At 46.9% G+C, this 27,693-nt stretch overlaps 2 protein-coding genes and 1 pseudogene across 2 annotated transcripts; all 3 read left to right on the forward strand.

The window, feature by feature from the left end:
- The first annotated feature begins 6,419 nt into the window (after positions 1-6,419).
- On the forward strand, positions 6,420-8,536 carry LOC109756654 (thioredoxin-like protein YLS8; annotated as a pseudogene).
- A 5,313-nt stretch (positions 8,537-13,849) lies between these two features.
- Positions 13,850-20,409, forward strand: LOC109756652 (uncharacterized). Its single transcript, XM_020315502.4, has 10 exons — positions 13,850-14,183; positions 14,558-14,685; positions 14,973-15,060; positions 16,350-16,602; positions 16,721-16,963; positions 17,593-17,640; positions 19,040-19,137; positions 19,275-19,394; positions 19,751-19,840; positions 19,915-20,409. Exons 2-10 carry the CDS (start codon positions 14,576-14,578, stop codon positions 20,035-20,037), a joined length of 1,173 nt encoding a protein of 390 aa, XP_020171091.3. The 5' UTR covers positions 13,850-14,183; positions 14,558-14,575; the 3' UTR covers positions 20,038-20,409.
- Positions 20,410-21,520: 1,111 nt separating this feature from the next.
- LOC109756656 (uncharacterized) lies at positions 21,521-23,454 on the forward strand. The gene has a single exon (XM_020315503.3). It carries the CDS (start codon positions 21,541-21,543, stop codon positions 22,870-22,872), a length of 1,332 nt encoding a protein of 443 aa, XP_020171092.1. The 5' UTR covers positions 21,521-21,540; the 3' UTR covers positions 22,873-23,454.
- The last annotated feature ends 4,239 nt before the right edge of the window (positions 23,455-27,693 follow it).

The following is a 27,693-nucleotide window of genomic DNA, read 5'->3' on the forward strand; positions in this document are numbered from 1 at the left end:
AGGGGTTGACTACGATGAGACTTTCTCACCCGTAGCGAAGCTGAAGTCAGTCCGAATCATGTTAGCAATTGCCGCATACTATGATTATGAGATATGGCAGATGGACGTCAAAACGGCATTCCTTAACGGCTTCCTTAAGGAAGAGTTGTATATGATGCAGCCGGAAGGTTTTGTCGATCCTAAGAATGCTAACAAAGTATGCAAGCTCCAGCGCTCAATCTATGGGCTGGTGCAAGCATCTCGGAGTTGGAACATTCGCTTTGATGAGTTGATCAAAGCGTTTGGGTTTACACAGACTTATGGAGAAGCCTGTGTATACAAGAAAGTGAGTGGGAGCTCTGTAGCATTTCTCTTATTATATGTGGATGACATATTATTGATGGGAAATGATATAGAATTCTTGGAAAGTATTAAGGCCTATTTGAATAAGTGTTTTTCAATGAAGGACCTTGGAGAAGCTGCTTATGTATTAGGCATCAAGATCTATAGAGATAGATCAAGACGCCTCATTGGTCTTTCACAGAGTACATACCTTGACAAGATATTGAAGAAGTTCAGTATGGATCAGTCCAAGAAGGGGTTCTTGCCTGTATTGCAAGGTGTGCAATTGAGCACGGCTCAATGCCCGACCACGGCAGAAGATATAGAAAAGATGAGTGTCATCCCCTATGCCTCGGCCATAGGGTCTATTATGTATGCCATGCTGTGTACCAGACTTGATGTAAACCTTGCCGTAAGTTTGGTAGGAAGGTACCAAAGTAATCCCGGCATGGAACACTGGACAGCGGTCAAGAATATCCTGAAGTACCTGAAAAGGACTAAGGATATGTTTCTCGTTTATGGAGGTGACGAAGAGCTCGTCGTAAAGGGTTACGTCGACACTAGCTTCGACACAGATCTGGATGACTCGAAGTCACAAACCGGATACGTGTATATTTTGAATGGAGGAGTAGTAAGCTGGTGCAGTTGCAAGCAAAGCGTCGTGGCGGGATCTACATGTGAAGCGGAGTACATGGCAGCCTCGGAGGCAGCACAGGAAGCAGTCTGGATGAAGGAGTTCATTACCGACCTAGGGGTGATTCCCAATGCGTCGGGCCCGATGACTCTCTTCTGTGACAACACTGGAGCCATTGCCCTTGCGAAGGAGCCCAGGTTTCACAGGAAGACCAGACATATCAAGCGTCGCTTCAACTCCATTCGTGAAAGTGTTCAAAATGGAGACATAGATATTTGTAAAGTACACACGGACCTGAATGTAGCAGATCCGTTGACTAAACCTCTCCCTAGGGCAAAACATGATCAACACCAGGACGCAATGGGTGTTCGATTCATCACAATGTAACTAGATTATTCACTCTAGTGCAAGTGGGAGACTGTTGGAAATATGCCCTAGAGGCAATAATAAATGGTTATTATTATATTTCTTTGTTCATGGTAATTGTCTATTATTCATGCTATAATTGTATTGTCCGGAAATCGTAATACATGTGTGAATACATAGACCACAACGTGTCCCTAGTAAGCCTCTAGTTGACTAGCTCGTTGATCAACAGATAGTCATGGTTTCCTGACTATGGACATTGGATGTCATTGATAACGGGATCACATCATTAGGAGAATGATGTGATGGACAAGACCCAATCCTAAGCATAGCATAAAAGATCGTGTAGTTTCGTTTGCTAGAGCTTTTCCAATGTCAAGTATCTTTTCCTTAGACCATGAGATCGTGCAACTCCCGGATACCGTAGGAGTGCTTTGGGTGTGCCAAACGTCACAACATAACTGGGTGACTATAAAGGTGCACTACGGGTATCTCCGAAAGTGTCTGTTGGGTTGGCACGGATCGAGACTGGGATTTGTCACTCCGTGTGACGGAGAGGTATCTCTGGGCCCACTCGGTAATGCATCATCATAATGAGCTCAATGTGACTAAGGCGTTAGTCACGGGATCATGCATTGCGGTACGAGTAAAGAGACTTGTCGGTAACGAGATTGAACAAGGTATTGGGATACCGACGATCGAATCTCGGGCAAGTAACATACCGATTGACAAAGGGAATTGTATACGGGATTGACTGAATCCTCGACATCGTGGTTCATCCGATGAGATCATCGTGGAACATGTGGGAGCCAACATGGGTATCCAGATCCCGCTGTTGGTTATTGACCGGAGAGGCGTCTCGGTCATGTCTGCATGTCTCCCGAACCCGTAGGGTCTACACACTTAAGGTTCGGTGACACTAGGGTTGTAGAGATATGTGTATGCGGAAACCCGAAAGTTGTTCGGAGTCCCGGATGAGATCCCGGACGTCACGAGAGGTTCCGGAATGGTCCGGAGGTGAAGAATTATATATAGGAAGTCAAGTTTCGGCCACCGGGAAAGTTTCGGGGGTTACCGGTATTGTACCGGGACCACCGGAAGGGTCCCGGGGGTCCACCGGGTGGGGCCACCTATCCCGGAGGGCCCCATGGGCTGAAAGTGGAAGAGAACCAGCCCCTAGTGGGCTGGGCGCCCCCCCATGGGCCTCCCCCCATGCGCCTAGGGTTGGGAACCCTAGGGTGGGGGGGCTTCCCCCTTGCCTTGGGGGGCAAGGCAACCCCTTTCCCCCTTTGGCCGCCGCCCCCCCCCCCATGAGATCTCATCTCTAGGGCCGGCGCCCCCCCCCCCCCAGGGGGCCTATATAAAGGGGGGAGGGAGGGCAGCAACCTACAGCCTTGGGCGCCTCCCTCCTCCCCTGCAACACCTCTCTCTCTCTCCCTCGCAGAAGCTCGGCGAAGCCCTGCCAGAGACCCGCTACATCCACCACCACACCATCGTGCTGCTGGATCTCCATCAACCTCTCCTTCCCCCTTGCTGGATCAAGAAGGAGGAGACGTCGCTGCACCGTACGTGTGTTGAACGCGGAGGTGCCGTCCGTTCGGCACTCAGTCATCGCTGATTTGGATCACGGCGAGTACGACTCCGTCATCGACGTTCATTGGAACGCTTCCGCTCGCGATCTACAAGGGTATGTAGATGCACTCCTTTCCCCTCGTTGCTAGTAGACTCCATAGATGCATCTTGGTGAGCGTAGGAAAATTTTAAAATTATGCTACGATTCCCAACAAAAATTCCCTCACCACCTCCAGTGGCATTACAACCTCTCTTGCAGAAATTCTCAAACATTTTTGCAGAGTCAATCTCACTTCCTCCAACAAGGACTTGTGATCACAAGACCATCTTACAGGAAGGAGCAAAACCTCCCAACTTAAGGCCCTATAGAGTGCCACACTATCAGAAAGCAGCCATGGAGGAGATCATCAAACAAATGATTAAGAAAGGAGAGATTCAAGAAAGTTTTAGTCCTTTCTCCTCACCTGCAATTATGGTCAGGAAAAAAGATGGTGGATGGAGGTTGTGTGTGGACTACAGGGAGCTAAATGCCATAACTATAAAAACAAATTTCCTATGCCAATTATTGAAGATCTATTAGATGAACTGCATGGAGCAAAAGTGTTCTCTAAATTGGATCTGAGGTCTGGGTATCATCAAATCAGAATGGCCGTAGAGGATATTCCAAAAACTGCTTTCAGGACACACATGGGCCATTATCAATATACAGTAGTACCATTTGGACTGGCTTGTGGACCAGGTACTTTCCAAAGTCTCATGAATACAGTGTGTGATGAGATAAATGAAGAAGAGAAGGAGAAATGCATTTTGGTCTTTTTTGACGATATGTTAGTTTTCAGCAAGTCTCTGGAAAAACATTACAAGCACTCGGAGAGCACTTTCACTATACTGAGAAAACATGAGTTGTATGTGAAGCAGTCCAAATGCATTTTTGCCACAGACCAAGTTGCATATTTAGGGCACATCATCTCTGGAAAAAGGAGTAGCTACTAATCCTGACAAGATAAAGTCAGTTCTAGAATGGCCAGAACCTGCAAATGTAACTAAACTCAGAGGTTTTCTAGGTCTGACTGGATACTACAGAAGGTTTGTGAAAAATTATGGACAGATTTGCAGACCACTGCATGATATGCTCAAAAAAGATGCATTTCAATGGGGACCTGAACAAAGCAAGGCTTTTCAAATTCTTAAGCACACAATGACTTCTTGTCCTGTCTTAGCTATGCCAGATTTCTCTGTTCCTTTTACAATTGAAGCTGATGCATGTGCAAAAGGAATTGGGGCAGTGCTTATGCAAAAAGGGAGACCTATTGCTTATTTAAGCAAGATCCTAGGCCCAAAGTCTGCAGCTCAGTCTATCTATGAAAAAGAAGCCATGGCAATTCTAGCTCTAAAAAAATGGAGACACTATGTTTGGGGACACAAACTGATCATAAAGACAGACCAACAATCTCTGAAATACATGACTATTCAGAGGTTAACTGAAGGAATTCAGCACAAACTACTACTTAAACTGTTGGAATATGATTATTCCATTGAATACAAAAAGGGCAAGGAAAATACAGTAGCAGATGCCCTTTCCAGAAGAGATAGCTTACTTCAAATGCACTGCAACAGCATCACTACTGTGATTCCAGCCTGGACTGAAGATGTGATGAAAAGTTATCAAGGAGATACAGATACTGATAAGATCTTGCAAAAAGTTGCTGCAGATGTTGGCCCAAGTCCTAAATTTTCCACTCACAATGGCTTACTGAAATATAACAACAGAATTTATGTGGGTGCCAGCACACCATTCAGACAGCAATTGTTGCAAACCTTTCACTCTTCTGCTATAGGAGGGCATTCAGACACTAAAGCAACATACTACAGAATTAAAAAGGTGTTCTACTGGCCCAACATGAAGAAAGACATTGCACAGTTTGTCAGCCAGTTCCCTGTGTGCCAGTTGAACAGGAGGTGTTCTACCCTCCTGGACTTCTCCAACCATTGCCTGTGCCTGATATGGCTTGGTCCCACATAACAATGGACTTTATCACTGCTCTGCCAAATTCCCAGGGCAAAGAAGTCATTCTGGTAGTTGTGGACAGACTAACCAAATATTCTCATTTCATCCCATTGGCTCATCCCTACACAGTGCAAACAGTCTTCCAGGCACTAATGGACAATGTAATTAAGTTGCATGGGTTACCTGTTTGCATTGTGTCTGACAGAGACTCCATCTTCACCAGTGCTCTGTACCAAGAACTTTTCCATGCTTTTGGAGTGAAGATTAGGTTCAGTACAACATCACACCCACAAACAGATGGCCAAACCGAGCGAGTCAACCAATGTTTAGAAGCATATCTCAGGGGCATGGTTTTCCAAGAACCAAAGAAATGGTTTAAATGGTTGCCGCTGGCAGAACTGTGGTATAACACCAGCTATCATTCCTCTCTCAAGTGCACTCCCTTTCAGGCACTCTATGGGTACAAACCTCCACAGATTGGAGAGTTTGCTACAGATCAGCTACTGACTCCAGAAGCAAAACTAACCATTTCAGAGCGAGAACACATGATGCAGCGCCTGAAAGCCAATCTGGAGCATGCACAAAGCAGAATTAAGCACTTTGCAGACAGGAAAAGGACTGACTGACAGTTGGAAGTAGGAGACAGGGTGTTTCTAAAAATTCAGCCATACAGGCAAAATGCTTTTGGTCTGAGAGGTTCACTCAAGCTACGATCAAAGTTTTATGGGCCGTATAAAATTCTGGAACGAGTGGGAGAGGTAGCTTACAAGCTGGACCTGCTAGAGGGCACAAACATTCATCCAGTGTTCCACATCAGTCAACTGAAGAAGCATATTGGTCACCAAGCTGTTCCCCTTCCTCATGTGCCTCTGGTTACTCCAGAAGGGTACGTCAAGACCATTCCGGTTGCAGTGCTGGATCGTCGCATCATACAGAGAAACAAAGCACCAGTGGGGCAATGCTTGGTACAATGGGAAAGTTTGGCTCCAGATGATGCAACTTGGGAAGACGCAGCCTTTCTGAACAAGACTTTTCCAGGTCACAAGCTTTTTCGCCTCGAGGACAAGGCGATCGTCATGGCGGCGGCATTGTCAGGACCCAAGCCACGAGCATACTCAAGAAGTGAAGACAGACACAAGAGATTCAGATAACCAACGGCCAAGATGCATCAAGACAGTTCAACGGCTCGGATGGATCCTCACCGTTTCACCCTGAAGTACTGTTATTTCTGTCTGTAACCGTTGTGAACTGTAACAGTGTTGTCCGCGTGGACTGTAGCTTATAAGGCACGTGAGAGGAGGGGCGAGACCAGGAAGAATATTGGCATAATCTTAGCTTTAGTTAGAACCCTAGACTACGTACGGAACTCGGGGTCTCTTGGCTCACGATCCACCACTTGTATCCTCAATTTTCCTTAAAATTTCCTCAGATAATACAAGAGCTCGCCATGATCTAGAGTTCCTGGTAATTTGAGCCTTACACAGCCGGCGGCGGCAAATCTCGGCGAGAGCTAATAGTATGTCTTACCTGCTCCCCCACCTGCACTCCGGCTGAGCCGTGGACCAGGCCATCCTCGCCGAGGAGGAGCGCCTCGTGCTAATCCGCTTCGGCCACGACTGGGACGAAACTTGTATGCAGGTACGGTACCCCCACTCCACCCCCACCAACGAAACCCTAGTTTTGTCGTACCTGAAATTGGTCTTGGATTTTTTCAAACCGGGCAAAAAAAAAATTCGCCCTAGGGCAGGAATTCTCATGCTAATTTCGCTAATTAGCTTCTGTGAGCACTTCACCCTCATGTTAATTTCGTGGAGTAGCAAGCTTTAAGGGACTAGCTGCAATATGTGTTGTTATAATACAACAAATATCTGAGCTGGTCTTTAGGAATCTCGGCTGATGATGCAGGTACTATCCACGCATCCTGCATGCACCTTTCCATTGCCTCAGAGCATAGGTGGTTAGTTTGGATATGTAGCACAAGTGGAGGACGTCCGTGTGCATGTCTCTGTTTTTCTTGAAATAACGCTTCTAATTTTTAATGAGCTAGATAGTTGCTCACATATGTTTTTCTGCCTGTAACATAATTGGAGTAGTTCAAGCCCGTTCCTTGGTTAAGTTGAAGTAGAACTGGCCATTGTCTACTGACATGATTTACCCCATCACGCAATTCCGAGGAAATTCAGTGATTTCTGCTTCTCCTTTTCATTCAGCAACTTCTTTCAATGTGTTGTACGTACAAAATAATACACCTCTCAAGTCATTTCATAAATGTTATATATTGATTGCCTTTTAATTCTTTTTAGGTGCATAGTCTCAGAAGATAGTTGGTCAATTTGGAGTAGGGTAGAAGTGGGAGGATTTTCAATTTGTAGTAGGGCAGAGGAGGATTTTCGCATGCCTCCTTTTGTTGAAGTAAAGCTTCTATGTGCACTGAGGGCTAGGTTGCAACTCACATATATATTTGTAGAAGTTCACAACTGGTTGCTTGATTAAGTTGAAGTAGAACTAGCCATTATAGGAAGTAAAGGTATGAGCGATTTCCCTCTTTTATTAACGGCCAATTGTTTTATTACTTTGTGCGAGGAATACAGTTTCTTAGCGGTTTTATATTATTGATTGCACACTTGCAGTTTAACTTTTTAGGGGGCTTTTGTTCTACGTCAATCTAGCATGGTTGTATGTTGTTAGACTTCATTACGAGTTTCTGACTATCTATTTGTTCATGTATAGATGGATGAGGTGCTCTCAGGGGTGGCTGAGACCATCAAGAACTTTGCCGTGATCTACCTTGTTGACATCACCGAGGTTCCTGACTTCAACACCATGTACGAGCTGTACGACCCGTCAATGGTCATGTTCTTCTTCCGCAACAAGCACATCACGATTGATCTTGGGACAGGAAACAACAACAAGATCAACTGGGCAATGAAAGACAAGCAAGAGTTTGTTGACATCGTGGAGACTGTCTACAGAGGAGCTCGTAAGGGCCGTGGTCTGGTGATTGCTCCCAAAGATTACTCCACCAAATACCGGTACTGAGGTATCTCTGCCTGTCTCTTCATGTGCAGTATTCCAGTGTGTGGCCTTCTCTGTTCTGTGAAATGCCAGTACTTGCACTGTGACCCTTGATGTAATGTCTGTCAACTTTGGGAGTCTCGTGTAACTGTGTATCTGTATTTTGAATATCGATACGTCATAAACCTGTAACCCTTCGAAACAGGGCCTGCTGTGTGCTGCCTATTGGTATGGCTGATAAAACAGATGTTTGGTTTGAACTTTGTGTGTGAATTTCCCAACTAAGGGCTCGATTTATATCATGTTGGTAGAATGTCACTGCTCTTCTTTTATCTAGCTATGTTACCCTGAAGCATGTTCATATTCGGTGAAAGAAAATCCCAGGCTTAAAACATATTAGAGTTGTAGGCTCGATATTTTTTTCTTGGTTCTTGTTTTGAATTGTGAGTGATGTATGCACTCTGAGTCTCGCTCATTACTGGACTACAAGCCAAATTAATCTTGTTTTGAATTGTGAGTGATGTTTGGTTTGAACTTTGTTGATACATGAACTAACGAGGTCAAAATCCCTCATTGATACTCGCAGGTATACAGAATCAGGAGCCATCCATGATTTGTTTGGCCCTGTCACTAACAAGGAGGTTTGTTTGGCTTGTAGAGTTGTAGTCCAGTAAGTGTGGTGGTGGCGCAGTTGGCTAGCGCGTAGGTCTCGTAGCTGCACGACGTGAGCAAGTCTAAACCTGGTCTTCCTTTTCTTATCTTTTTTGTTGAGCCTAATAATGAACTCCACGGGTTCAGCCTTAACTGCTGTGCCTTCCTGTGTCCCTCGCTGTTCCTCTGCTTGTCCTGCCCAAGCACTATGTCCAGGCTCACAAAAGTTGGAATTTTACATGGCACGTTGCCATATATCTTCATCTTGCTACAGAAGTCCTCTTGAGCTACCAGCTGGGTTCTGGGTTCATGGTCAGGGAATTTGGGTTTTGGAGGAATAGGAGTACCTTCCGATAAGGTAACGTGTCATCAGTCATCGGTCATTAGACTATTATGAAGGGCTTGGATGGATGGCTGCATTTTTTTCTGCAAAGGGATGCTTGGAACACTGGGCACTCTTTGGGTTTTCTTCGAGTTCATCTTGAAGAATCCACCATGATGAATTTAATGTTTGATTGTTGTGAGACGTATGAGAAGAAAAGAAAAGTGAAATTCAAGAAATTTGTCATGAGCATACATTCTTTGCTAGGTATTTAACTGGTGGGATCTGGATAGGGTGGTACAATGTATGCGACTAAATTTACAATAATGCGTATGTTGCAGGCCTGAGTTTTCCCATCATTTCCAAGTTATCCCCCGAACCCTATATCTCACTAAGTTCCTTTTGATGCTTTTTTCTTTTCTTTTTCTTGACATTTTAATCAACCAATCACGACCTGACGCGCGCATTACTTTGGGATATGGCTGGGTACAATTTTTGTGTGCACTTTGCTGCCAACTATGGTATAGACGCATGTTCCACCGCTGCATCGTCTTCACGGAGATCTTTCGCTCGGTTTCTTCCTCCTCTCCATTCTCTCTGTGTGTCCTGCGCTCTCTAGATCCTCCCAATCTCTTATCGGGGCTCCCGTCAAATCCAGTGCCACCGCCCCACCAATGTACGTAGATGACTGTCCTTCTTCTCGACATCCCTACCTCACCTCCTTCACATCCAATCCTCGCGCGCTGCCCCACCCCATCTTCTCTCCGCGTGGCGTGCGGGAAACGGGCATGGAGGGCACAACCGAGGCGGCGGCGGCGGCATGTGTGTTCGGCGAACTCCCTCCAAAACTCCCTCATGGGCTGGGAGCAAGCAATATATTGCATGCTCAGTGTATTTTGTTTGCATTTCTCTCTTTCATAGCAGGTTGGGAAATTACATTTTTGTGTCGCCCATTAGATCCAGGATTGAATAGGGTGCCACTTTTGCAGTTTGAGCAAATAGTGAACAACATACTGGCTGTCAAGTGTCATTTATACATAAACTTCAAGGTGACTATTCAACATCAATCTGGTTTTACTGGAAATTCTTTGTTCACCGGGCACCGATCTCCTTTTGTTGTGTAGTAATTTTGGTGATTTATTTATATAAGTTTGTATGAACACATGAACAATTTATATAAGTTTTACATACATATTCCAGTAATTCATACTCTATATGCCACTCCTGTATTTTTAATAAAGTCATTTATATGTATCTCGGGAAGGCTCTCACATGCATCTTGCATAGCAATGGGCAGCGGCAACCATGTCTCCCTCTTCTCCGCTGACCGCGGGAGTTTGATGCTTCTCTCATGTACACTACCTCTTTAGAGCATCTTCAACGGCCGCCGAACGCACCGCGCGCTAAAAAATACTTTGCAGCGCGCCCATCGCCTGAAAAAGCGCGGCGGGTAGCGTTGGCTTCAGCAGGCGCGCTAAAATTCAGCACGCGCGCGCAGCTCCAGCAGGCGCGCTAAAATGTTGCGCGCGCGCTATCGCACGAAACATTGCATACATATTTTTTAAATAAAAAAACGATGCATATTTCATAGATAACAAAAACGATATATAGATATTTTACATAGTTCATAGCATAGATCGATAAACAATACATAGATAGATAAAACTACAGTGCAACTACATACTACGGTGCAACTAGATGAACTATGGTGCAACTACACCCTACTCCGAGTCGTCCTCGTCCGGACTGGTGTTGTCCGAGGTATCGATCCACATGTCCTCCCAACGAGGATCATTATCCCCAAAGATCGACACCCCACCTACCTCAACGATATCGCACTGCGATATCGCCAGGGCCTTCCGCCGACGCCTCTCCAACCGCTCCGCGCGGCGCTTTGCCGTCCTTTCCGCCCAGGAGGCGTTCTCCGCCCAGACGTCCTCCGGGTGGCGCCGGCGCCACTCCGCCATGGCTCGCTCGTCGGCGCTGCCGCCGACGGTGCTCCGCACGGTCCTGGTCCGTGATAAGACGAGGCGGAGGGCGACGTTCTGCGCCTGCTCACGCGTGAAGATGTCGTGAAGTTCATCTGCATTGGCGGCCTCCCTAGACGCCACGCCGCCGCGTTGTACGCGCGGGCGACCTCGTACGCGGTCCCGAACGTGCCGAGGCCGAGCCGGACGTCGCCGGACCGGATCTCGGCGTAGTAGGTGCCGCCGGGCGCTCGCGGACGCCGCGGTAGCCAGACGATCCACGGCGGCTCGGCGACATGGTGGCGCGGTGGTGGCGGGGGCGAGGAAGCGGCGAGAGCAGTAGAGTGTGAGCGGCAGAGTAGAGGGGAGAGCGCGCGTGACAGTGTGGAGGCCGCGTGGCGAGCGCGGCAATTTATAGGCGCGCTCGAAGCGGTGCGCCAAATCTTGCGCGCGCGCTGCCGCCTTTTTCCCCGCGCGCGCAATCGTCTCCCCCGCGCCCTAGTTTCCCGCCGTCGCTGGAGTGTGCCAAAACGTCTCTCACTCGCTAAAGTGATAGTTTACCACGCGCGCGTGTCTTTTGGCGCCGCTGTTTGAGATGCTCTTATACTACTCCCAATCCCCTGATGTTTCCCCCAAAATCGCCGCCTTCGCCGTGCTTCCCCACGGTTGCATCAGCAGGCAGCAAGAAAGGCAACCATGTTCAGACTACGTTGCGCGGATACTTCAGAAAGCGCGCGTATCCAGCCGGATACTGCCCCGATACGGCCCGTATCCCTCGATTTTTTGATTTTAAAAAAGAAAATAATATTTGATACTCCTAGGATACTTCTGCGATACTTTTTGGATACCTGAAACCCCTCATTCGACATGAAATCCCCTTAATAGTAAAGACGCACCTTTTGAAGATACCCAACATGGGCATGAGTTCATGCCAAAACATGACTGTCAATGTTCGTGTGCAATTGAAAGGTGAGCAAGAGAGAGTCGATGCACTGATTGGAACAACGAACCTGAGAAAATCCCACTGCCAATTAATGAAAGTGGACCAAGTGCAAGAAAACAAAAGGGAATAATCCTATTGAGGCATGTTTTGACCTAGAAGCTCTATTTTGTTTTCAATATTTTTAATAATTAATATATATAATATCTATATATAAACGTATCGCCGTATCCATGTTTTCAGAAAATTGGCGTATCGGGCGTATCCCCGTATCGCGTATCCGATACGTATCCAAGTATCCGTGCAACATAGAGGGTGTTTGTTTCCAGGGACTTATTGGTTTAGGGACTTAAAAAAGTCCCTATAAGTCCCATCTAAACCAAACAGGAGGGACTTAGGGACTTAAAGTGGGCCTTTGGGACTTAGGGACTTAAAGTGGGCATTTGGGACTTAGGGTCTTATAGGGACTTATAGTTGTAATATGGTCTTATAGGGACTTATAAGTCCCAGGAACCAAACAGTTAGAAACTTTTTAGGGACTTGGGACTTATAAGTTGGGACTTATAGTGTTCAGAGTGTCGTGCCGTGGCCCTGTACGTGTCATGCTGATTGCCAGCGGCATCGTTGGCTTTGTTTAGCTGAAATCTTTGCTGCTACTAACACATGTTGTTTTCTCGTATTAGTGTAATTTTTGTCTTAATACTGTCTGTCACCAAGAAACTTCCCTGTGGGAAGAAAAAAATTGAAAATTATATACATACTAGATTGAAAGTGTTGGATGGAAACAGATAGTTGCTAATAATGGTCTTCTCTCTAGATGAGTTTGAGCCACTTATTCTTTGATAAATATCTGGCACCAACGGATGAGCAAATCGAATAAAATTGGTATCCCCTTCTATTTTGCAGACAAAAAAAATTCTGTCACTCACAGCCACAGAGACAAACTACAAACACGCAAAACATCATAAATCAAATGTATTTTTGGTGAACAAAAAGTATAGCTGGATTACCCATCATTAGAAAAAGAATTCCTCCTATTTAGGTTCCACACATGGGAGCACGACGGTGAGAGATAAAAAGACGTAGGAACCACAATCCACAAGTCAAACTCCAAACAACACGCCGGTTACCTTTATTCCACTGGTTTTTATAAACAAAAATGCAATGTGTTCAAAACTTATCTTGCAAAATCCGCCACTTTGTTTTATTATTGGTTATCTACTCCCTCCGTTCCTAAATATAAGACCTTTCTAGAGATTATAATATAAACTGCATACGGAACAAAATGAGTTAATCTACACTCTAAAATATGTCTATATATATCCATATGTAGTTGTATTAACTGGAACCTCTAAAAGGTCTTACATTTGAAACCGAGGGAGTACATTTTGTATTAGCATCACTTTACGCAAAGTGGTGCTAATATTGCATGTTCTACGAGGGCAAAGGTACGTGTAGAAGCATCGAAAAAGCCAATGCATGGATACATGAAATTAAATATAGACGTTGGCTTTTATCATGATCTCCTTCAGGGATTGGTGGGGGCAGTCATCCAAGATCACGGTGGGAAGTTTATTGCGGAAGCTAATGAACAAATAGATATATGCTATGACTCCCATTGAAGAGGCATTGGCTATCATATTTGGCTTGAACCTAGCAAGAACTGCTAGGTGTAGCAAGATCGTGATGAACTCGGATAGCCTGGAGGTTGTGGAAGCTTTGAAAGAAGGCAATTCCTCTTCGGTAGCAAGTGCGATTATTGATGACTGCTTTTTCATGTCATCAAATTTTAATCATGTAATTTATTATCATTGTAATAGAGAGAGTAATAAAGTAGCTCATGGACTTGCTAGGTTAGTTAAGTTTTCTCCTTCTCTCTGGGCGGAGTCGGCACCGGTTGAGGTGCTTCCATTACTTGTAAATGATGCCACTGTTTTGCTAAGTGAATAAAGGAGGAGAAGTTTGTAAAAAAAAGCTGATCTTTTTACATGTATTTTCTATTATTGTTTTCAAAAAATAAAAACCAATCACGTGCGCTAAACGGACCGGCCTGCGACAGGCCCATTATTGGCAGCGCTGAGAGCCTGAGAGCGGGCCTTCCTCCCTTCCACACCTTTCTGTTCTCTTCCTCCTCTCCCAGACCCTACTTGCCTCGCCGCCGACGCCTCCTCCCTCCCACCTCCGGCTCCCACCCCCGCCCGCCTCTCGCCGCCACCGCCCGCCGTCCCCGCTCTTCCCCGCACCGCTCTCTCGCCCTCTCCGCCACCACCCCCTCCCCCCTCCGGTTCCCAGCACCCCGTCCCTCGCGCGCCGGCGCCGGCGCCGTCCCCGTTCGTCCTCGTCAGGACGCCCCGCGCTCCGGCCCGCAGCCTTCGCCCACTTCCGAGGTACGCCGTTGCTCTTCTGCAGCGATTGGTTAAATCCCAACCGGACCTTCACAACTTCTGGCCTGGGCGGGCGCGCCGCCGCACGCCCGGTCCGGCACACCGTCTAGATCCGCCCCTGGCATCCCGGCTCTTTGCCTCAAACTTTGGTAGCTGAACGCGCATCGCCTATGCATCGCGCTACCGCAGACGCTCTACTGTTTATTGCCAATCCCACACCGGTGCCGCTGCACAGTAAAAATTTCCCCTTTACGATTGTGTCCGTGCGAGCCTTGCAGCTGTACTTCTGTGGTCTCTAACATGATTGTATCTTAGATACTTTTGATTTTTCTTGCTGTAAAATATGCCTCTATTAATTCGTTGCACATTTTTCGCAGCTGTCAAGGAAGAGAGTAATGGACGTTCACAGGGCAGAGTCTCCCCATACAGGAGCCGCTGCTCTAGACCCTCGACGGGCCGAGGCCGCCAACAGGCACGTGAGGGCACTAAATGCCCAGTTTGCAAGGTTGGGCACTTCTTCATCTGCTATAGCTTGCCTCGCGTCATCTCAGTCACTTAATCTGAAATTTTGTGGCGTACATTGTCCTATCATGTTTATTGTTTCAGCTCTAGTTATTAAAGTCCTTTCTGGATATCTAGTCCACAGTCATCCCATAAAGAATATTCAGTTACTACCATATTTTTTAGAGATCCCTGAATATAATTTTTTTTATTACATTTTCGGCCTTCATGCTGCGTATTCCCTCTGGTGCGATGTGAGAAAACACTCATCTACCTGTTTATTTTGAGCAGCTGGGTTCAATCGCAGTTGCAAAACCATCCAGCTGAACTTTGGGAGGATGGCGTGAAAGATTACTTATCCCATGCTTCTGAAATAATGGTAAGCTTCACAAGCTTCTAAGGTGTTTTCTTTATTCAACAGGCCTTAACTAGAGATTAAATATTTACCTGTGGCCATTGATAAAAATGTATCGCTATCACAATTTGCTTTGTTTTGTGCGTGGCGTGCATGTGTAGTGGATTTGTGGACGTTAGTATACCAGTATACAGAGTATAGTTTGCTTCCTGAGTTGCTAGGATTAGTTTAAAATTATTAGGAATTTTTGAACAAATAGATATCAACAGTGTTCACAACCAGACAACAATGTGAAGATGAACCATGTTATGAGTACGAATATCAAACTACCATATGCCCTTGTTTTCATTTAGATTTGTGGGATGTGCTAAGTTTTCATGTTGACTGTGGAATTGTACTTGTGAAATCATGTCACGTGGGGAATACACTAGGATTGCCTGCACCTTAGCAGCAGTTTGGATCAGAACAAGAGACTCCCTGTTGGATCCTGGAGTTGTATAGAGTCTGGACTGATACCAGATTGATAGGTTCATATCAGACCAGGATTAGAGTTCTGTAGGTTTCCACTCCGTTGCTTTGAGTTGGAGTCTCCAGCTTCAATGGATAAGGAGCTATAGGCTGTATGTGAATCTCAAGTTATTAGTAAAGTTAGTCTTGTCTCTAAACTCTTCTCTTTCCTTGCTGCCTATTGTGCCCTCAACAGTGCCTACCCTTCAACTTCTCGTCGGCCTAAGCTCCTGCCTCTCACGGCTACACCCTCTCATCTAAAGGCTCTAACGATCTGGTATCAGAGCCAGGTTACAGCTTCTCGAGTGTGTAACTAATAAGTCAGTTGTCATCTTTTCAAGTGTGTTACTGATAAATATGATTAGCAGACCATCCAATTACTATCCTATGCAACCTTCCATGCAATAAAAAACTATTTGTAAATTGTAATTGATTACCCCCTCCTGTTCACAAAAAGGTGACGTTTTGGACATGTCTTAAGTCAAAACTCTGAAAACTTTGACCTTCTATGTTGTTTTTAATATTTAAACTGGAAACTTGAAAATCATATGCACGGATTTGTGTAAAGAACTATTTTCAGAATTTGAACTATTGATCAAAGCTATATTTGAAGACTGCCAATATCCAAACGTCACTTTTTTGTGAACTGGATGGAGTATTGTTTTGCCAGCACATACTACTTTTGAACTCGTCACCTATTGGGTACTGCTTAGATGGTATTTTGGCACTCAGATGTTATGTCAGCAGTCAGTCAGATTTCTCTTAAAGTCATAATGTCTTGATCTCATGTTATTCTCTCCCCTTAGGAAAATTTCAAGGATGTTGTCAATTGGCTTAGGCAGAATAAAGCAGGCACGACAGCTGTTTCATCCCCAAGTCCAGCCAATGAGGAGAAGACTACTACGCCAGCAACTGTCAATAGCAAGTTTATGGTACAGCCAGGATCAGATAATGGACAGAAGAGTCCAACTACAGGAGCCAGCTCCCTAGCTTTTCAGAACTCAAGCTCACCGAATATGTTCTCACTCCCTTCTCAGAAGAAAACGACACCTTTTGGCGGTATAACTATTCACCAGTTTATACCTTTATATGCCATATTGTATTTCGCTTGTTGTATTTTTTTGCAGACTTGGTAGTTATATATTTATTATGTTGATTGTGTCATAATGATGTGCAGGCATATTTGATAACAAGGACACGCCTGGCGACAGCAGCAAATCGACTTTCCAGTTTGGTGGAAATAACGGCTTTTCAACACCAACTAACACGCCTGGCGATAGCAGCAAATCGACTTTCCAGTTTGGTGGAAATAACGGCTTTTCAACACCAACTACTCCGTCCATTTTTTCTACCCCTGGTTCCAGTTTTAACATGCCAACCTCAACACTGTTTTCAATGAACCAGCAACCAATTTTCACTGGTATTTTACTTCTCTTTTTCTTGGCATTAGTGCGTCCTTTATGATTGGTTGGTTCATGTGTATATTTCCCATAATTGTATTTGTGGCATTTATTTGGATGAGGCCTGTTCACAATATTTGAAAGGGAATGGCAAAGCTTTGAATTGTAATGGCTTATTGTCAGGTTGTATGATTGATATATCGTCAACCCAACCAAATCCTACTGGGCCATTTTTGTTTGTGTTTCCCTATTTATTTCGTAGTCAACCAGTTCTATCCTTGCCAAACATGTATGTTCTGCCCCATGGAAACATTATATCCTACTTTGTGTAATGGCAATTGACAAACAAATCCATATCAGAGCTAATATTAATCAATATTATTTATCAAGTGCCCCAAAGTTAACCATGTTTCTGTTTACATTTGACCCAAATATCAAATTACCATTTCCTACGCAGTTCAGAAAAGAAAAACATGTAATTGGCTTGATGCATTCGTTGGTTTTGCCTAACACACAGACACGTGAAACTCTGATGATGAAAAGGCAATTTGATCATTCTATTGACGGTGCTGTAGGAACTTAATTGATTTTGTATTACGAGCCCTCTAGGTCGATGGAATAATCAAATTTTCTTATTGTTGTTTTTCAGGATCAGGAAACAGCAAAGCTGCTGAAGCTTCAGCTGATGCGGATGAAGGTGTGTACCTACCAATTTGTTAAGTTATGGAGAAAGTCCAATTTGCCGCTCCACCCGTGTTATGACAATTCAGTGTACACCCTCAGCTATACAACCGTCTAAGGAACACCCTCATCTAGTCATCTCTTATCTTGCTGTATAAGTCAACCCTCAATGGCGTCTTGTAGGTGGTTTTCGCCTGCTACTTGCAGGCACCATCTAACATTTCCACAGTGGCAAAAAGCATTTCCCACATCAGCTAATTGTACCACATCACTGGATCATCATCCCCAATCCCCCCCCCCCCCCCCCACCCACCCACTGTCTCTCAAGGAATGCTCAAGATTTCAGTACAAGATGCAGTTTATCATGCAAGAATGTCTTTTTTTTGTCTTGATTGATCCCATGGGTATGAAACCCATTTGAGCGAGAGTAGTACTAGGATGGGTGACCTCCTGGGAAGTCCTCGTGAAAGGGTTTCATATATAAGGGTTGTGATAGGCTTGGCGAGCCAACGTAAAAACTAGCCAGTCCTTTGGGTATGAAACCCATTTGGGTGAGAGTAGTACTAGGATGGGTGACCTCCTGGGAAGTCCTTGTGAAAGGGTTTCATATCTAGCCTACCCCAACTTGTTTGGGACAAAAGGCTTAGAAGAAGAAGAAGAATTGATCTAACGGCTTGGTTATCTTGCCCCATTGTCACATTCTATGAGATCATGACTCTTAAAGCAAAAATTGAGTCCATCCCAAAATTAAATTATAGTCTAATTCATATGTCTAACGCTGCCAGTGAGCCGTTTTATATTCCTACTGCATTAATCCTCTTCCAAGGTTGATTTGTTAGGTGTTGAGACCGACATGTTCGACATTGCAGCTGCTCTTTGTTTTTTCCGCCTGGGTGGAGTATGAGCAGCGGATGAGGTAGTGTTGCACAATCTGTCGAGCACTGCTGTTGCATAGCGCAGGCTGGAGTCAGGAGTGTGCTGTGGGGTAGCGGTTGAAGGTTTCAAAGCTAGTCTCTGCCAGCCTGGGAGTTTCAGGCCCAGCCACTCAAGATGCTAACCTGATTATTTACAGCTAATTTAGATGTCATACGGACGTGTATTCCCTGGTAGGATTCCACGCCAGCAAAAAAACAACGGTGGTTTATACTGAGGGGGTACCTATGCTGTTTTTTAATAGATGATGGTGTAACATAAACTTTAGTAATAATTGACTTGAGCGCACGCACGGACAGGGGTGTGTGGGTGAATTTTTCTTGTCTCTTTGATATCAGGAACTGTTTTACTTAAACTAGGTTCTTTCGTGGCCAACCCTTATCACTGGACTCGCTCCTCAATACTTAATTCTACTCTTGTTTGAACCCCTATCACTGGACGCGCTCCTCAATACTTAATTCCACTCTTGTTTGAATGGTCAGATGCTGAAGCCGAGCAACCAAGCAGCCCTTCTGTAAAGAAAGCAGAAGAGAAAGGAATAGTTGTCGTTCATGAAGCCAAATGCAAGGTGTATGTGAAGGTATTATTTCCACTCATCCCTGTTTAGCACTATACTTTTGCTCATAGATTTATAACTTATGTTCCTCAGTGCTACTATCCAAGTGTTCTGTAAAATATGCTTAGCATTTGATTTCACAATTTTTTCCATTCATGTAGCATGATGATGCTACCAAGGGTTGGAAAGACATTGGTGTCGGTCAGCTCTCTATCAGATGTAAAGAGGGTGCAGAGAAAGCTTCAAAAGAGTCCACCCCAACAGTTGTTATCAGAAATGATGTATGTGCTCTCCCTTTTCTGCTGACATACAGTAATCCAAGTTCATTTGTCTTCAGTTGCATCTCAAACGTGAAATGCCTGCATCTCATATAGTTTTGCAAAGTATTCACTCCTGTAATTGTTTTACTATTGTTGTGTTTGCTGAACTTCTCTGTTTCTAAAATGTAGATCAGATTCATTTGTCTTGGGTTTCATACAGTATTTAGTGCTTTAGTAATTTTTTTCTTGAATATTTCTATCATCTTGGCTGGCATTTTGTCTGAAATCGCCCTTTCCCCTTTACTATTATCTGTTATACTGCTGTCAGATTATTTCTGGTTGCGAACAAAATATTAATGACTGATTTCTGGTAGCAGGTCGGCAAGATTCTTCTGAATGCTATGATCTACAAGGGGATAAAAATGAGTGTTCAAAAGAACACGGTTGCCTCGATATTTCACACTTCAGTAAGTACCATCGTGCTATATGTGCAGCGCATATGTCACCCAGTATGACTCTGATCCGTGCTGTATTTTCACAGGATGCGCAGTCTGAATCAGATGGTGGCAATGTTGTAGCTCGAACATACTTACTCCGACTGAAAAACGAAGAGGCGGCTACAAACTTGTCAGCGGTGATCAAAGAGAACGCGCCGCTGGACTGATCCTTATGGCCTGCATTAATTATTGTCTTGAAGGTTTGCTTTTGGCAATAGTGGTAATGTTTAGAGGGGCTCGATAACTTGCTGCGATGGGCGAAGGGATGCCCTGCGGAGTTTCTGTCCCCGAGCTACACACCTAAGAAGCTGGTCATGGCCCGGATGAATTTTTGTTGTCTAGTATGTTTAGCTGGTCGTGTTGTATCACCTGTTCGTTATTTATTGATAGTATGTTGTAGCACCTGTTGGCTCCAGTAAGGTTACGCCTTGTTAATGCTAACGAGGCAACGTATCTTGTCAGTGGCCCGAACTACACAGTTGAAAACCATTTCGAGGCCATTAGGTCATGTTCAGCTATGGAATTCTCTGTTGCTTGAACCTTGCAATCTGGATTTAAGCGGTGAATTATCTCGCTAGCTATTGCAGAACAAGAGAACAATTTCATTGCTTCAGTTTGCTGAAATGCTTTTCGATAGCAGTACCTAGGTTGGGTGGCAGTAGTAATGTAATTCTTGTGAGATGTATTGCCGTTGTTCCAAAAAATTCAGGTTTTAGGTTTGTCCTAGGTCAAACTTCTTTTATGTTTGATCATGAATATAGAAAATATATTAATATTAATATTTACAACATAAAGTATACATAATATGAAAATGTATAGTACAGCGAATCCAATGAAACTAATTTGACACTGTAGATGTTGATATTTTTTCAATAGTTTTGGTCAAACTTAATGATATTTAACTTAAGAAAAACTTGGAACTTCAATTTTTCTTACATGGAGGAAGTATTTAGTAGGGACCTTTCAAGATACTCCATCAGTAAGACGCTGCTAATGGAAGGATTGATATATGTTAGATTCATTTACAACTGTTGCTATAGCAGTGTGATTTGGTATAAACTTGGCCCGTACGATGGGATGTAGCAAGATTGGACAGTTTGGAGGTAATTTCAGTTTTGAAGGATCGGAACTCTTCCTTCAGTGTCAAGTACGTACTTACCATTTTCAATGACTGCTATTACATGTCCTTAGATTTTAATCATGTCATCTATGATCATTGTAATAGAGATAACAATCAAGTAGCTCATGAATTGGCTAGGACCCTCCAAATGTTTGGATGGAATCACTCCCAGAGGAGGTGACCTCGATGGTTGTAAACGATGCAACAGTCCTCATTGGATAAAGGAGGAGGATGATTGTCTGAAGAAAAAAGTATTTTGCACAACACGACAGCGTATATGAGAACTTGCAAACACACACAAGCTACAGTTAATACAGGAGTCTGACGCATGTGAGCCGTTGGGCTCCAAAAGGCGCCAATTCAAATGTGCCGGCCGGAGTAGCTTGCCCAGGCTCCATGCAGAGGCCCCGACGCATGAACAAAGTAAATGCCGACGAGGCTGAGGCTCCCATGCATTGCATTGCACCACCAGCTCACCTACAAATACAGTGTGCTCGCGTCACATCGATCACCACTTCACCAGTATACAACTTGTACTTGAGCAAGGACAATGCTTCGTGCTCTGTTTCTCTTGCTTGCCACCGCCGCCCCACTGTCCGGCCATGCGGCCGCCGGCACCGGCAGCGGCGACAAGCCGACCCCGCCGTGCTCGCCCGCCGACCGTGCCGCCCTGCTCGGCTTCAAGGCCGGCATCACCGTGGACACCACGGGCATCCTGGCCACGTGGGCCGGCGACGACTGCTGCGGCGGCGGGTGGGAGGGCGTGGCCTGCGCCGCCGCCACCGGGAGGGTCGTGTCGCTGCGCCTGCAGTCGCAGCCGGGTCGATACATGAACGGCACCATCTCCCCCTCCATCGGCGGCCTCGAGTTCCTGGAGTCCCTGGTGGTCCGCGACATGGGGCGGATCGGAGGCGTCATCCCGGACGCGCTCTCGCGGCTGGTGCGCCTCCAGCAGCTCTACCTCGAGGGCAACGCGCTGGCCGGCGGCGTCCCCGGGAAGGTGCTGTCCAGGATGACCTCCCTCCGCTACCTCTCGCTCGCCGGCAACCGGCTGGAGGGCCGGCTGCCGCGGGAGCACGGGGATGTTCGCGGTCTCCAGCAGATCAACCTCGCCGGGAACCGCCTCACCGGCGGGATCCCGTCGAGCTACGGGAGCCTGTCCAGCCTGGAGTACCTCGACATGAGCAGCAACCTTTTGTCAGGCGTCGTCCCGGAATTTCTTGGGCGGTTCAAGAACCTGGCGCTGCTGGACTTGAGCAACAACAGCTTCTCCGGCGAGATGCCGGCGTCGCTCGGCGGCCTGCGGCACCTCGCCGACCTGTCGCTGAGCCACAACAAGATCGCCGGCAGGATTCCACCGCAGATCGGCAGCCTCCGGTCTCTGAGTTCTCTCGCCCTCGACGACAACCTGCTCGTAGGCCCCATTCCGAAGTCACTGTTCGGCCTGCCGAAGCTGTGGCGCCTCGACCTGTCCAAGAACAAGCTCACCAGCGCGCTGCCTGACTTCGCCGGCGGCGGGAGCCTGAAGTGGCTCGACGTGTCGAGGAACGCCATCGGTGGCCAGATACCGAGCTCGATCTCGAAGCTCGGGGACCTAGAGAGGCTGGACATCTCCCGGAACAGAGTCGGGGGCGTCATCCCGGCAACCATGGCGGCCATGGCGAGCTTGGAGTGGCTGGACCTCTCCAGCAACGCCATCGTCGGGAGGATACCGGACAACTTCACTGGAATGACGGGCGTCCGGCACGCGAGCTTCAGAGGGAACAAGCTGTGCGGGCGGATACCGCAGGCCCCGCCGTTCAACCGGTTCCCCGCGGCGGCGTACGCGCACAACCTGTGCCTGTGCGGCAAGCCGCTGCCGCCGTGCAGGAAGATTAGTTAGTTTAGTGTCGTGCAGTGCTTGGTGTGTCAAAATTGCACCGCACACGATCCAATAAGAGAATGAAAATGTGGTGCAATACTTATCATACATGTCTTAGTTTTTTTTTTCCTTGTTGCTGCATTATATATTTGTGGGAGTTTAGATGTGACATACTTAAAAAACATCTAAATGTGAATTAGACAAACTGATCATACATAGTTAACATTTTTTTGGCATTTTTAATCATAATTATCATCATTGTTGGTTTTGAGATAGCTAACCGGACTTGCCATCTGGTTTTATCGTTGCTCAACCTTACAAGTCCATTTTTCCCGTGTAAAATGGAACTTGGGCATAGGAATGAGTGTTAAATTCAATTCTACCCTTCATGTATTTGATGAAATATTTTCTCCTTTTCCTCCCAAATACAATGGATGCCAGAGTTATAGATTATATCCAACCATAGAAGTAACATGTGAATGTAGTACTAGTATAGCAACAGAATCTACGTTTTATTGAAATTGGCCCCAAATCCAACAACCCTTTAATGAAAATGGAGTTCCATGACATGAAGTAGAAAATGGTGAACCTTCAACGGAAACGCAGAAGAAAATAGAGTGCCCAAATGAGGTCTGAATTTTAGTTTTATTTTACATCTAGCAAACTGCCAAAGCCAATTTGGCAGTTTAACGAGCCGCAAAAGCCGAAAGAACTCTCTCCCTCTCCCTCTCGCGTCGCCCCGCGCGTGACCGAGAGGGTTCCCTAGCCGCCGCCACCGGGCCTCCCTCCCCTCTCTCCTCCTCCCTCGTCGCCGTCCGAGGGCGCGGCCGGGCGAAGCCCGGTCGTCGCTGGTGGCGGCGGGGTTCTTTCGTCTCCCCGCGCAGTGGCTTCGGCGCGGGTTGCGGCGGCCGGTCGGGGACGCGACGCTTGGCGGCGGGCGCGGTGGCGTGGTGGTGCATCGGCGCTTAGGTCCGGCGGCGGTGTGGGCTCGCAGTGTGACTGGCGGCGCGGTGGTGGTGCGTGCGGGCTGATCGGGGATGGCGTTGCGGCGGTGTTTAGATCTGGTCGGCTCGCGGCACGGCGCGTGGGTGCCTGCGGCTGCGGGCGGCCTCCCTCTACCATGGAGCTCTGCTGGTGGGGGGCGGCGGCCCTCCAGTTCTGGTGCTGCAGGTTAGCGGGTGGGGAAGGCGCGGCAGCTTCGTGGTGGCGTGCCCAGATCCACCCATGTCGATGCGGGCTGCGCGCGGCCTGGGCCGCGTGCAGCCCTCTCGCCGTGGAGCTATGGTGAGGGGGCGGCGCGACAGCAGTGGAGGTGGGCGACCCTCGTCTTCTCGAGCCATTGCGGCTGGACGGTGGCGCTCGGCGCGGGAGGGCCACCCTGGTGGCCTACCTCGGCTGCGGCGGTGGGTCGATTCGGTCCCCCTCGTCGGCGGGCGCGCGTTCGCAGATGGCCTCGCGGAGAGTTGTGCCAGTGTCCATGCTGGGGCGACACGGGGGTGCTCGCGGGGGAGTTTGGTAGGAGGGATGGGTGGCCTTGATGCGGTCGCGCCACCTGTCGCCGGCTCTTTCGTCGGTCTGGATGCGTTCGCTCGTCCGCCTCCCCCTTTTCCCGTGTTCGGTGGGGAGCTTGGTTGGAGGGATGGGTGGCCTCGATGCGGTCGCGTCACCTGTCGCCGGCACGTGCTGTGCCGGTCCGGATTCGTCCGCTCCCCTTTCTCCCCCGATCCTCGGTCGCGAGCGGGTTGGCGCAGATCTTCCAGCGGAGCGTCTGCGGGTGGTTCTGCCGGTCAAGGGCATCAGTTGGTCCAAAGCCGGAGCCTTTGTGTTGTCTTGGTGTTGTCTTGTTGCAGGGCGGTGGCTCTGGTGGCTGGAGACGCGACGTGTGTGGGCGGCGCGTGCGTCTCAGGTGCGGGCGGGCAACCATGGCCGCGCGGGTGGCGTGGTTGCGGGTGGTTGTCGGAGCTAGGGTGCGATGGTGGGGTATAAGCACCGGGGTTCACCACTTGCCCAGTCCTCTGACTTGACTGGCCGACGGTGGCGGCGGCCGTTGACGCCGTACCCTTCCTGAAGGCTCCGTCGTGGCGCACCCACTCATGTCGTCTTGCCGTCTTGCTCCGGGTGAAAACCCGATCTTCGCGGATCGGGCGGTGGCGGCTTTCCTTGGTCGTACCCTTCTTGGAGGCACCGCTTTGGAGGCCTAACTTCGTTGTTGTTCGATTCTCCTCCCTATCGTCGGTGGGATGGTGTGTTGGTGTCCGGCACCTTTGTATCTTGCCTTGGGTGTGTGCGTTGTTCGATCTCTCGGTTGTATTCGGTTTCGGTGCTATATATATGAAGCGAGGGGAAAGCCTTTTTCGATAATTTGGCAGTTTAGGCCCATGTACTAATAAGCCTTAGTTCCTATGAACCATCGTGAAACTTTGCTCTGTTTCTCGTAGGCTGCCGCAGTACTGGTACCTGACGTCATCCGAGAGCTGTTCAACAAAGAAGCTCGCCGTGGCCAAGTCTAACCCGAGGATGTATCCAGCCATGGTCATCGCGTAGATCCTGCCGCGGAGGAGCACAATTATTTTGGGGATTATGTCTGACGGCTCTGGGAGCTTTGCTTTGGCGATATGGACTATCCATGCTGTCAGATCTGGGAAGATCTAGAGATGAATTTGAGGGAATTGGGGGTGGAATCGAGATGTATCCAGCCCGAAGAGGCTTGTGTTTCTCTATATAAGTAATTAAGTATAATAGTTCAGCCATTAGCTGGGAGATAGGATACACTACAGTCCTTTAGGATGGCTGTTATATAGCCTTGACATGTTAAGAAGTAAAACAGTAGAGTAAGTGCACTGTATCCATCAGGTGAGCCATCGGATGGCAATCCCGGCTGGACTGTGGGTCATTGGATACTGAATCAAACGGTATATGCCTATGACAAGTGATGCCTGACATTGCTCCCCCGTAAATTGCGACAACTCCTATGACTAGGGATGGCACCCGCAGGGTATGGGTACGGGTGGAGCCACCCCATACCCTTACCCGTCCACCCTGAACTTACCTATCACCCATACCCATACCCGTCAAGGGTATAATTTTTTCCCATACCCGTCACCCGAGAGGGTATATGGGTACCCGCGGGTAAAAATACCCGCGTTTACAACACATCAATTGAGTACAAGATAGTTGTAAAAAGTAACAACAACACATTCTCATAAACAAAATTACTTGCATATAAAGCGACACATAAAAATGTTAAACAACAACACATAATTATAAATAACAACACATAGGCATACACTTTAAGTTCATAAAATCATGATAAATTATAAATATAATTTGACTACACATTAGAGTTTTTACCTAGCGCGATTATGAGGGGAATATTAATACATTAGGATAATAACGTAAACCCACTTGTCAACATTTTAGATGGGTACATGGGTACGCGGGCATGGGTTTTATGATCCCATACCCGTACCCTCTCTACCGGATGGGTATTATATTTTCCCATTTAATTACCCATGGGTAAATTTTTGTCCCATACCCTTACCCTAATAGAGTTTTTACCCGTAGGGTACGTGGGTAATGGGTACCCATTGCCATCCCTACTCATGGCGATGAAGCTTGGGTACTCCATTGCCCACTACAGGAAAAACTATGAGGAAGTGTACTTGATATAGTCGGCGTCCTCCTAGGTTGACTCTTCCAGCGACAAATTTGTTCACTGAACTAACCACTGTACCACAGAGTGTTGCTGCGAGGTATCTGATGAACCTGCAAAGCAGCAGCTGGTGAAATCTTCAGTGTGCCGTCCTTGTTTACCACTGGTAAATAAGGACTTGGGATGGCTTTCGGTCCATGGTGCTATTTTAGTTGGTTGGCTTGGAAACACATGGTGTATGCGGACGTGTTTAGGGAATTGTAGTTTGTATGCTATATTATCCACTCACAAAATGATCATGAATGTCTTGTAGTACTTATGTTGGACCTTCACTGTGAACAAAAGCCAAAAGCAGTCAGTAGATAGGGATCATCTTTAATTGAATGAGATCTCCCACTTTGAATTGATGCCCACGTAAGATTTACACATCTTTTCATGAGATATTGAACCACCTGGAGTTTTTGTTTCACTTTGTTAGTCATGTTTTGTCTAGCTTCTAGGAATTCTACAACATCAAGTTCAGAAACGATCATCGAAGGAGGGCCATTGTGGCACCCCGGCTCAGAGAAAACCAGAACGCCCCGTATTCCAGCCCAGAGATCGAGGAGAAGTCTTCTGAAATACGACACTGCTTAGCATAGAACAAATCAGCTCTTTATTACAATCTAAAGGGGTACAAGGGGTTACATCGGCACGGCGACACTATGCGTGCCACGGTTGCTCCATGCAAGCAGCAGAACAAGTCGACGCAGCGGAATAACTACTGGCAGCGGAACAACGACGACGGTGATGCACTCCACTCCGCAGGGACTCTGGCTGGAACGCTTATCCTAGCTCGCAAACAAGGGATCCACGGCAAACGAGCAATCAAATCCGGCATGACCTGTAAACTGGCATGACACGCCAGGTCAGTACATTGAATGTACTTGCAAGCTCACAGCAACCAAAGCAATCAAGACAAACAATAGCATGGCAATTATAGATTATTAAGCAATGATGAATACGATACTATCAGAACGACATGGCATGTACAACACGATACAGCTAGAGTGTAAGGGCATTTTTATCCCTTAGTTGGTTTTGATGATTGATGAGAATGCTTTTGCGGACTAATCATGTGCATCGAATATTTCAGATATATTGACTAGGCACAAGATGATTGGGTTCCCCTCGAAGGCTATAGAAGACGG

This window comes from Aegilops tauschii, chromosome 2, assembly GCF_002575655.3.
Source record: "Aegilops tauschii subsp. strangulata cultivar AL8/78 chromosome 2, Aet v6.0, whole genome shotgun sequence".
In the NCBI taxonomy this organism is placed as follows: domain Eukaryota; kingdom Viridiplantae; phylum Streptophyta; class Magnoliopsida; order Poales; family Poaceae; genus Aegilops; species Aegilops tauschii.

Excerpts from the sequence above, each read along its gene's own strand:
- LOC109756656 (XM_020315503.3), top strand. The coding sequence starts at position 21,541 with ATGCTTCGTGCTCTGTTTCTCTTGCTTGCCACCGCCGCCCCACTGTCC.
- LOC109756652 (XM_020315502.4), top strand. The coding sequence starts at position 14,576 with ATGGACGTTCACAGGGCAGAGTCTCCCCATACAGGAGCCGCTGCTCTA. Across the intron at positions 14,686-14,972 it reads CTAAATGCCCAGTTTGCAAG|CTGGGTTCAATCGCAGTTGC; the intron begins GTTGGGCACTTC and ends TATTTTGAGCAG. Across the intron at positions 15,061-16,349 it reads CCCATGCTTCTGAAATAATG|GAAAATTTCAAGGATGTTGT; the intron begins GTAAGCTTCACA and ends CTCTCCCCTTAG.